This window comes from Aedes albopictus, chromosome 3 (assembly GCF_035046485.1).
Source record: "Aedes albopictus strain Foshan chromosome 3, AalbF5, whole genome shotgun sequence".
Lineage (NCBI taxonomy): Eukaryota > Metazoa > Arthropoda > Insecta > Diptera > Culicidae > Aedes > Aedes albopictus.
The window spans coordinates 367,267,019-367,278,685 of record NC_085138.1 but is presented as its reverse complement, the minus strand read 5'-3'; the positions used below and the strand labels follow the sequence as shown (position 1 = coordinate 367,278,685).

The window sequence follows — 11,667 nt, the reverse complement described above, 5'->3', positions numbered from 1 at the left end:
AGGCGTTTACATGGGTTTTCACAACTATGTTCTTTGTATTGGGTAGTACAGTAGACGTTCGCTCGGTGCAAACGCTTTAACTGCAATGCTTTTTAACTGCAAGTCCGATAAGTGCAACAGTTTTGCAGTTATCGCACCGCTATCCGTCAAATTTCTGTCAAAGCAGACGACAGCTGCATAGCGATGCACTTTTGAATGCATTTTAGATCACTTTCAGACAAACTGACAAGTCTTTGACGTCTGTCAGTCGTTGCAGTTAACGAATTTCATTCGGTAGGTGAAACGTAAACATGTTGCAGTTATCGAACGTCTACTGTATGCAGATCGCAACAAATTTCTTGGCCTATCTCGATGCGTGGAAAATTCAGGCAAGGAATTGCTCAAGAAATAATAAAGCGTCGCTTTATTCCGGATCGCAGTACGGAGCTGAAAGGAAACGTCAAATCAAATGGGGATTGCTGTGTTAAATTTCTTGACCATTCCGGTCACGGAAAAATAATGCACTGAACTAAAATTACTTGAGCGATTCCGTTTGAAGTGCATACCTCGCATATGGGTGGAAAAATAGTGTTCTTGCATACCATAGTAGCTGTCAGCTACACCGAGTTGGTACAAGACAACGTCGATATTGTATTGCAATTACAAAGTTAAGATACAAACTCTATGCCAGTGAGGAATGGGCATTTTTTTTTACTATCATTCAAATTGGACCTAAGGGTATCAGATTTTCATGAAAATTTTTCCACAGGCTGGGCTCATGAATATATGAACAAAAAATATTAAGAAAAAATCAGGATCGCCTATTTTTTCGGAAAACTCAGGTGGAAATTCTTTGTTTTCCCCTGACACTACTTACTTTGAAAAATCATAACTCAAGAACGAAGCATCGTAGAAACAAATTTGTTTCTACTTTATCTAAAAAACTTTTTCTCGTTTTTGAGTTAAGGTCAATTTTGTTGAAAAATGTCCAAATGTATCATATAAGCCTTTTCTTTGAAGAATTATAACTCAAGAACGAAGTATCGTAGAAACAAAGTTTTTTAATGAAAATGAAAGCAAATTTTCTCAGGAATAAAAAAAATATGAAGTGAAATATGTTTTCCACAAAATTTTTCACCGTTGATAAAATTCAAGAAAAGCCGAAAAAACTTTTTTCGAACTCACGGAAAATTTCTAAAAAAAAAAATTTTAAGAAAGTAATATCATAAGCTTTGATCGCTGAAATTTTTGGAATGGATTTTTTTTTCTTGAGTTATGGTCTATTTCGTGAAAAATAACCATGTACGCATATATTATATGGTCATTTTTCACATAATTGGTCATAACTCAAGAACGAAAAACAAGTGCATTCCAAAACTTTCAGCCATTAAAACTTGTGAAACTACCTTCTCAAAAATATTTTTTTTTAAATTTCCAGTAAGTTCGGGCATAGTTTTTCCTGCTTTTCTTTATGAATTTCCTCAACAGTGAAAAATGTTGTGGAAAACATTTTCGTTTTCATATTTTTTTTGATCCCTGAGAAAATTTGCTTTCATTTTCTAAAAAACTTTGTTTCTGCGATGCTTATTTTTTAAGTTATTGTGGATTTACCGGCTACTTGTATTCTACCGGTTACTTGAGTAGCCGTTACAAAGTAGCCGTTTTCATATAAAAATCAACTTTATTGTCAAAAAATGAATGTCGCTGAATAGCTAGTGGCTACGAGGAATAGCGCATACAATAAAAATGTTTAAAAACATTTTTAAGTTACTCTTTTTATAAAACGGCTACTTTAGAGGCCATACTGAAGCGACCGGTAGAATACAATTAGCCGGTAAATCCACAATATGATTTTTCAAAGTGGTAAGTAGTGTCAGGGAAAAATAAAGAATTTCCACCTGAGTTTTCCGGGAAAGCAGGCGACCCTGAATTTTTCTCAATTTTTTTTGTTCATATATCCATGAGCCCTGCCTGTGGAAAAAAATTCATGAAAATCTGGGACCCTTCGGCCCAATCCCGTACGGTAATAAAAAAATGCCCGAACGTAATGTTAGGAAGCAAAATGAGTAATAGCAAACATTAGATAAGTGGAATATTTCTTTATTAAAATGTAGTCATTTTATGTACTGATTACAATAAAAGTTGAATATATTCAACACTAATATAGGTATTCTGATTTTCAACTGGATTGATTTTGTTTTTATATTTGTTAATTTCTAGCTTTGATAAGAATTAGACATACCAATGCATGACTTGAACTGCAGATGAGTACGTTCCCCTAAACATTCACTAGACTAAAGCCAATCACATCAAGAACATCGATAATGAGAATTTTCATCTTAATTATTAATTTGTTCCTAAAACGTCGGTGCATATCAATTGTAGAAGAGAATTTTGGCCAACGAGAGATTCCTACGGACAATACTGGTCTAGGGCAGCTCGTTATTGTTTCGCAACCACGCCAAAAGGATGCTCAGAACCGGCTGAAGAAAGGCTATCCTTCAAATGTCGCTGTACAAGCTGATGAAGGTCGAATCGTGACTGATCCGTTTGTTGTCCCCCTTGGTTTCTGCGACGGCCATGATCACGTCCAGCAAGAGCTCCCGCGTCAACTCCTGCATCTTGGGTAGTCGTGCGACCTGCGAGAAATTATGAACCACCATCCGAAGGGCGTAGTTCTTGATGTCCGGCACGTTCATTTTGTCCGATGCTTCCAGGATTTGCAGCACGTTGTCGTACGTGATGTTGTTCTCTAGGTTGTGCTTGCAGAAGGCCTGCAGTCGGTTGTTGGTGAACCCGTAGAAACAGGGGGCTTGAAAAAGATACAGCGAGTCCTCCGGGGGCATTTTGGTGTCGCCGTAGTAAATGAAGCGCAGAAGAGAGCTGAACGACTCCTGGGACGGCGAGATATCACCGATTTGGATCTGCAAGAACAAAAACAACTTTAGAAACCGTTTATGAAACATTTTTGTTGGAGCTTATGTAAGTTGAGGCCACAATAAATTTATTACCTCAGCTAGACATCAACCGTGAAACTTACATTGACGATGTTGTCAGCCGGCATGAACGAGCGGAACATCGCTTGGAAGTAGGTACACCTGGCCGCCAGGATCGATTTGTGCGCTGGAATAACATTTCCTTCCAGAACCAAATTGATGTCGCAAAATTCCTTTCCGCCGGATTTGAGGAACACAGCCATGTCGTTTTCCAGCGACGTTCCAATCGTTTTATCGTACTTCATATCGGTGGAATGTTTGCTCGGATTCAAGCGTTTGCGGATTATTTCCACGATAAGTGGTTTCTCTAGCGCAGCAAATTCCGGCGACATGACGATATCGTAGAAATGATCCTCTTTGGTGATGAAACCCAGACAGTGCTCCTTAATCAAAGTGAGACCCATCCGATCGGCATTGTAGAGAGCATCCAGGACGTTAGTCTTGGAAATTTTGAACTCCAGATACTGCACGCATAGTTGCTCCAACCTGGGAATGTAAAATTGGACGGCCAGCTGATAAACGTCCATCATGAGCAGCACAATTTTGTTACAGAAGGGATCCTTAACTGAAAAAGGCCGGAAATTAAAACTCTGTCTCGTATCAAAACGGCATCGTTCACTTACAATCAATGCGATCCGTGTAGATATAGTTGAGAACCATTTCAAATGCATCAGGTTGTGCGTTTGGCAGCTGCACTTCCAATACCGGACGTTCAGCAAATGGAACCTCCGCCGTTCCGAACAATTTTTCATAGTGCACGTTTCTGGCATCACGAGCCGTTCTGCAAATATAAGATTCCTACATACAACGATCTCAGATACAAGATACAAGCTCAACTTACAATATCTTCGATCTTAAAAACTGCGACCGAGCAACGATCATGGCAATGTGCGCTGAAATTTTCACTTCGTCCGTTCCGACCAGGAAGTCAACATCGCAAAACTGTCGATTCTGTAAAAACTTGCCAAAGTCGTCCTGCAGGGTACACTTCGGATAACTGGAAAACTGGAACCGATACATGTCTCCACTGCGCACGTTGTTGTCAATGGTGCCGCCAAAGATGTACATGGCATCGCCGATAACGGCCGCAGCGTGGAACAGACGCCCACTGGGGACCTGAGATTCCGATGCCGGAATCACCGTAGACCAAACCTGCGAGTCCAGATCGTAGCAGTGCAAATCGTTCGGCAAAGTGGAATCAGCGGCCCCGCCAAACACGTACAGGAACCGATCATGGTGGACCATGGTGTGACCATATCGGCGGGCCGGCGGTGGAGGGGCACCCCTCAGGATGTGCTCGTTAGAGATCCGGCGCCAGCTGAAATATGTAGTGGCAGTGTTACCCTCCGAAAAATTTCTTATCACAGATTACAGGTTGTCTTTAATAAATATTAATAATAATAATAACAGATTATAGGTCTGATCGAATGAGGTTGATGATGGTTCCTCCATATACTCCTACAGAGGTGAGATGTCTTCTTTCGTTATGATAACACCTGTTTCGCTGACGGTTAGATCACAACTGATTTGTATGTTTCGTTCAAGGGTTTTATAGGGATCAACTACAAAAACATATAGTGTAACAATAGGTATCACCAGTATAGAAATTCTTGTATAGTATTGTATATAACTCGTTTAACGATCGAAATCCGAAGACTGATTATAATTTACTCTAAAGTCAATTGAAACATACATACCAAATTGTTGAGCTTTCCAAAAGCTTTGATTTTAATCGGTTCAGTAATTTTTCATCTGCCGGATTGTCTGTATTGGGAACCACTGAGCTGATCAGCAGTCTCTCCCTATAGGGCACTGCATGAAATTCTCTCCTTCTCTTTCACTCTTACAGATATTTTGTAAACAAAAAGGCCAAGAAACGTCAAAATCCCATACAAAATCAAAACAGTGCAGTGCCCTATACTGCTCACTGAAGGCAACGAGTCTGCCTTTCGGTTGATGCTCAAAGCAGTCAATTAGAATCAGAAGTTTTGTAACCGCCGTGCTATAAACGTGTCGCGTCTTTGTAATGTAATATTTTAGTGTAAATAAAGTACGTTTTGATTTGTTCTTGTTTACTCTCGGGAGTTTAAATACACGAGGATGTGTCACGGCCACCCCAAACCTCGCCCCAAACTCCAGGACGTAACAATCAGGAACAACACGAAACAATAATGGCAGAAAAAAAATGGTAAAGAGGAAAAAATGGCACACCGTTCATGATTAACAAAAAAAATAGTCATGATTAACCCTAAAAGGGATACCTGGGGTCCATTGGACCCCAGGCGCCTTTCAGAGCTCGTCTTTGATGGAACACACTTAGCGAGGTGACGAAACTGAGGCCATGAAGGTACCCCTTTTAGGGTTAATCATTGATGATTAAAATTCCAATTTGTGTGAATAATGATTAAGTTTAATGATTGATTTGATTTTTAGGATGAGTAATGATTAAACTAGCTTTAAACTTTTAACTGTGATTAGTGGTTATGATTATTGATTAAAAATGGTTCATTGATTTATCATCATAATTATTCATGATTGATTAACCACAAAAAATGGAAATGTTCAGGGGGTTGGAAACTCGACATGAAGTGCCCGGCACACTAGCCGGCACATTCGCCGGCACATTTATGAAACTGGCTGTCATCAAACTGGCAACGCTCTTTTTGCTGGAGGAAAAAGAAAATGAAGAAAAAAGCAAAGAAAACAAACTATTTCTATATACTTTGCAAAAAATGCAACTGGTATCGAATGTTTTTGAAGCTCAAAAGCTGCAATTACTTTCTAGCTGTGTCTAACGAGAGGCGTAACAATAACAAGGACCCAAAGTGCTGGATTTCTAGCTGCAACATCAAGATCAAGTCTTCCTGATTCTATACTGAAATAGTGAAATCAGGAGATCAGAAGATTGCTTTTCAATCGGTTTTTGATTACAATAAATTTCAATAAAGATGCAAGAATCAGGATCAAAACAAAACAAGCGAAAGGTTGCCAGATACACAAAAAGAATAATTAAACTTAAAAAAATAACTCTGTATTGAAGATTTTTGAAAAAAAAAAGAAATCATGAATTTCATGATTACTGACTGACTGAATGATTAAAATTGCGAAAGCAGTATGATTAAGATTATTGATTAAGGACAGACTTGTAAGGATCCCAAAATGGCCGCCACAATGGCCGACTTTGGCACCTACTCACGATTTTAAGAGCACAAATATCTTCGTAAACAAAACCAGCGCGCCTGATCTTCTTATTATAAGCTTATTTCAAGTGAGCAAGAACAGAATAATAAAATGCACTGTTGTTTGAAGTTTGCTTCTTGAGATTTGTGCGTTTGAAGTTCTGATGCACTGTTTAAGCGGGATTTCAAGACGTTTGTCCTTAATGATTAAAATACAATTACACCGTCTTCGACCTTGCGGCCTCTACAGACTGAACAATACTAACATTTGACAACGGACAACACATATAACACCCAGTGGCCTCGCCAGTGGCCCAGTGGAGAATTTTTCATTTGACGAAAAGTTTTCCTCGACTGGAGCGGGAATCGAACCCACACTCCGAGGCTTACGAGACACCTAAACGACTGACGCCGCTAACCGCTCGGCCACGAAGCCCACAAACGATAAATATGTGTGATGCTTTTGATTAACCCTTATTAATATTCATAAATCATGGAAATCCATCGCCCAGTTCACACTACCATCACCTGGTGGAAAAGTTGCACGAATCACTGTGTTGTGCAATATCGTCAACAGAAGGCACTAGTGTGAAACGTCAAACACATAGAAAAACGATGCGCGCGCCTCTGGTTGTGAAAGCCACAACTATGAAAATTTAAAATGATCGTTAAAAGCGTGGTCGATGGAATTTTCGCAAGTGTTACGTCTGTTTGTCTGTGGAATAACTCTCGTTATATTATATCTATTATACCATTAACAAGACAAACGGATAAAATGCAAATGCACATAATATGAGTGACAATACATCGATACATCTCTCACAAAAACAAAGAGTTGTCTACTTCGGTCCTCAATCACAGACAAGCAGACGTAACACTCAGAACAAATTCAATTGAAAAAATATATATCTTTCAATTGTTTTTTTTTCATTTTTTATAAAATTTCATTCATCATTTACATCTCTCCAGAAGTTTCTGTAGAGATTCTTCTAGAAGGCTTAAGTGATGCCTCTGCTAGGAGATCCATCAGTGATTCCTCCAGAAAATTCTTCAGGCATTCCTACATGAGTTTTTTCATGGATTATAGTGCAGGGGTTTCTTTGGATATCCAGAAGTCCTTTTACAGAGATCTCTTCAGGAGTCCCTTTAGAGATGACTCCAGAAGTTCCTTCAGAAATTTATCCTGGAGGATTCAGGGATGCCATTAGGAGTTTCATCTTGATTTGTTTTTTCGTAAGATTCCTCAGGTACATATTCCGACAGGAGTTCCTTCAGATGTTCTTTCTGAAGGATTCAGGGATGCCTCCAAGAGATCCGTCAGTGATTCATCGTGAAGTTCATCAAGAATGCCCATACGAGGTCATTCAGAGGTTACTCTAGGAGTTCCTTCAGGGATTTCTTCAGGAATTAGCCTAGTACATTCTTCAGAGATTCCTTCAGGCGTTCCACAAGAATTCCAATCAGGGATTTCTTCTATCATACCTCCAGGCATCTCTTTAGAAGTTCCTTCAGGGGTCGTTCTATGAGTTCTTTCAGAGATCTCTCCTGGAGTTCCATCAAGGTTTTTTGCAGAAGTTCTTTCTGGGTTCCCTCCAGGGATTCCTTCTGGACTTACCCCAGGAGTTTTTTTAGTAATTTTAGCAGAAGTTCCTTCAAAGATTCCTCCAGGGATTCTTTCAGAAATTCATCCCCTGGAATTCCTTCTGGAATCGCTCCTGGAATTTCTTCACCCAAGCAACATTTTAACTCGAGTAGATTCTAAGAGGTTTTAAACACCATTATAAAGCTAAAGCAAATACATCTTGGTTTTACGACTAACAACCCGAGCAAAGTCTAACAACAAAATGATAGCAAATCGAAAACACGATTTGTAATCAGCAGCAAATTGATATCATATTTTGATATCAGATTGACTTGATTAATTTCGATTTCAAATTTTGATATCGTTTTGCTGTCATTTAAAATAATTACAAATGTTTAAGTTTTTAAGTCATTTCAAAACTTCTAGGCGACCTTGTATAAAGCATCTAATGATATACCATCAGTGCAATTAGCGTATTGCATTTAGATTTCCATATTATTCGAAAAAACTCTAAATTTAACGATTTTTCCATTTTTTCGCACTGATAGCAAAAACAGTAATCAATTTGCCATCACTGATAGCAGGAATTTTTTTCAACTTGCTGTCACAGGAACATTTTTCTGCTCTTATTTTTGATGTTTTAACCGTTGAAACGACCAAAACGACATCAATCTGAGTAATCATAATTTGCAATATCACAACATCAAAAAAAGTTTTCGATTTGCTGTCAGACTTTGCTCGGGAAGACATCAAGTCCTCCTCTTCTTGGCGTAACGTCCTCACTGGGACAAAGCCTGCTTCTCAGCTTAGTGTTCTATGAGCACTTCCACAGTTATTAACTGAGAGCTTCCTCTGCCAATGACCATTTTGCATGTGTATATCGTGTGGCAGGCACGAAGATACTCTATGCCCAAGGAAGTCAAGGAAATTTCCTTTACGAAAAGATCCTGGACCGACCGGGAATCGAACCCGTCACCCTCAGCATGGTCATGCTGAATACCCGTGCGTTTACCGCCTCGGCTATATGGGCCCTGAAGACATCAAGTATCCTTCCTGAAATTTCTTCGGGATGCCTCGTGGAGATTTTTAGAGATTCTTTCAGGAGTTCTTTCAGGCTGTGGTGGTGCCAAACACACTCTTCGCATTTTCTTGCGCACACCTCTCACTTCTATCGCTTTGACAGCGACGCTGCACGGGACAGTCAGTCTGATGTTTTCAATCGCGCTATAAAATCGCATAAATAAAACATTCTCGAGTTCAGTATATTCGGTCCACTTTACTCGGAAATCGTTCCGAGAATCCCACAAAGCATTTCTATAAGAGTTCTCTCCGGTATTGCTGTAGAAGTTCATCCAGGGATTATTCCAGGACTTGCATCGCGGCTTCCTGCAGTATAGTAGTTCTGTCCAGAAGTTCCTTGAAGGATCTCCCTAGTAGTTCCAGGAGGATACAGGGACACCTCCCGCAGTTTTTTTTTCAGGGATTCCTTCAGAAGTTCCCACAGCTATTCCATTAGGAGTTCTCCCAGGCATACCTCCAGAAGTTCCTTCAGATATTCTTTCAGAAGGATTAAAGGATCCAGATCCATCAGGAATTCCTCCAGATGTTCCTTCTGGAGATCTTTTAGAGATTAGTCTAGGCATTTTTTCAGGGATTCCTTCTGAAGTTCTTTCAGGAATTCCTGTAGATGTTGCCACAAGTATTAGTCCAAGAGTTTCAAGGATTCGTAGAGATGTTGCTTCAGAGATTTCCCTTGGAATTTCTTCAGGAATTCCTCTAGAAGTTCCATCAGGGATCTCTCCAGGATTTTCTTTAGAGATTCGTACAGGAATTCCCAAGAATGCCTCCAGGAGAATTTAGGGATTCTCCAGAAGATTCTTTAGGGATTCCTACCGAAGCTCATTCGGAGATTAACCCAGGTGTTCCTTCTAAAATTCATCCAGAAATTCCTTCAGATTCTCCAGATTCCTCCAGATCCATCAGGAATTCCTCCGAAAGTTCCTTCAAAAAATTCTACAGGAGGTCATTTAGAGATAAGTCTAGGAGTTTTTCAGGATTCCTTCTAAAGTACTTTCAGGAAATCATGTAGGACTTCTTACAGCGATACCTCCTGGAGTTTCAGGGATTCGTGGAGATATTTCTTCAGATTTTCTTTGAATTCCTTCAGGCGTTCCTCCAGTTCAGAAATTCTTACAGGAGGACCCAAGGATACCTCCAGGAAAATACAGGGATTCTCCGGAAGTTTCTACAGGGATTGCTACAAAAGTTCATTCAGGGATTACCCCAAAAATTCCTTCAAAGATTCCTCCTGGAATTCCTTCAGTAATTCTTTCCGAAGTTACTTTAGGGATTCTTCCAGCGATAGCTCCTTGAGTTCTTTCTGAGATTTTTTCCAGGAGGATTCAGGGATGCCTCCAAGAGTTACATAAGAGATTTCTCCAGAAGTTCATTCAGCAACTCCTACAACAGGAGTTCCTTCCGCGAGCTCTTTTAGATATTTCGACTATAATCAGGTATATATCCTCAGTATTTCCTACTGGAATTCTTTTGAGGATTCCTGCTGAAAATAATTCTTCAGGGATTCTTGCTAGTAATCCTACCTCCGAGATATGTGTTTCATATCTCCCTGAATTTCTATTAGAAAATGGAACTTCAGGGAAATTCAATGAGAAGTGTAGCAAATTACTGAATCTATACTATCACTTTATATGTTTGTTTCCTATGTCCTAACATTAACATGCTTTAAAAAAAAACTAAAAAATAATAGCGTAGTAGATCATACAAATTTACTTACGTTTTATCCTTAAAGTTGAACTGGAACAGTGTATTCGTTATCTGCAGCCCGCTCTGCCCGGAGAACACGTACATGCAACCCCTCGCCACCGCCACCGGAAAGTTGCAGCACGTCGGCGGACGGTCTCCCTTCTGCTGGACCTCTTCCCAGTGATGGGTATCGCCAGTCAGCCGGATTGTCCACATGTCGTTCAACCGGGCATTCCCATCGTATCCGGCATAGATCCACAGCTTGTTATCGTAAACAGCAGCCCCGTGGGCACTTCGTGGCACCGGTGTTTTTCCGACAAACTTCCACTCGGTCCACTGGCCATTCTGGAAGTTGTACTCGAACAAGTCGTTCTTGTTCGTCAGATTCGAGTTGGAATGAATGTCCCCGGTGTAGCCTCCGAAAACGAACATCGACGTCCCGTGGACAACCGCCGAGTGGTGGTACCGTGAAGCCGGTGGCGTCCCCGTTGAGAACGCCCTGCCCCACGACTTATCTTTCACCCCGAACCGGATCAAGTCGTTCAGCATGTTCTTGCCATTGTCGCCCCCGAAGACGTAAATTGCATCCTTGTAGGCCACCACCGTGTGCTTAGATCTCCTCGCCCCGACGAACTCGTCGCATTCGAGCATCCGTTTCCATTTGTTGGCCACACTCGGGGAGGGTCCCGGCGTCGGAGCCGAAGATAAGGAAGTGCTACTGCTCGGCCCACCTCCAGCCAACGACGAAGCGGACGAAGGCGTGGGCGAGGTGAAGCGATTCGTGTTTGCCATTGTCTAGGACTTTTACACTGTTTCACTGACAACTGATTGCACCACCGATACGCACTAAAGATCAATGCATTGTTTTAAAATAACTTTCACAAATTAACAGCGATTTTCGCAAAAATATAAAATTTTCTTCGCACAAACAAATTTCCTTGACCTGATTAATGGTTATACCGCCAGGCTTACGTTTATGATAATAAATTACAATTACAATTACAATTACAAACAAAACTAACTTTTCTTCTCTGCTTTGTATCCAGAGAATGGAGTATGTTCACAAATATTACGGACGACCCACGCAATGTACTCTGAAAGTAAATTATTTAAAATCTAAAAATAGAACGCAAGAACAAAAATTATGTTTTTAATTTTTGAATAGTTG

At 40.3% G+C, this 11,667-nt stretch overlaps 1 protein-coding gene across 1 annotated transcript; it reads right to left on the bottom strand.

Annotated features, from left to right (window-relative positions):
• Positions 1–2,063: 2,063 nt before the first annotated feature.
• On the bottom strand, positions 2,064–11,426 carry LOC134291763 (leucine-zipper-like transcriptional regulator 1 homolog). The gene is made up of 5 exons (XM_062859917.1): positions 10,531–11,426; positions 3,817–4,293; positions 3,599–3,756; positions 3,020–3,540; positions 2,064–2,903 (listed from the first exon to the last, which is right to left on the bottom strand). The coding sequence occupies exons 1-5, from the start codon at positions 11,289–11,291 to the stop codon at positions 2,481–2,483; spliced, it is 2,340 nt and encodes a 779-aa protein (XP_062715901.1). The 5' UTR covers positions 11,292–11,426; the 3' UTR covers positions 2,064–2,480.
• Between the last annotated feature and the right edge of the window lie 241 nt (positions 11,427–11,667).

Excerpts from the sequence above, each read along its gene's own strand:
- LOC134291763 (XM_062859917.1), bottom strand. The coding sequence starts at position 11,291 with ATGGCAAACACGAATCGCTTCACCTCGCCCACGCCTTCGTCCGCTTCG. Across the intron at positions 4,294-10,530 it reads TTCAACTTTAAGGATAAAAC|CTGGCGCCGGATCTCTAACG; the intron begins GTAAGTAAATTT and ends TACATATTTCAG. Across the intron at positions 3,757-3,816 it reads TTTTTAAGATCGAAGATATT|AACGGCTCGTGATGCCAGAA; the intron begins GTAAGTTGAGCT and ends TTATATTTGCAG.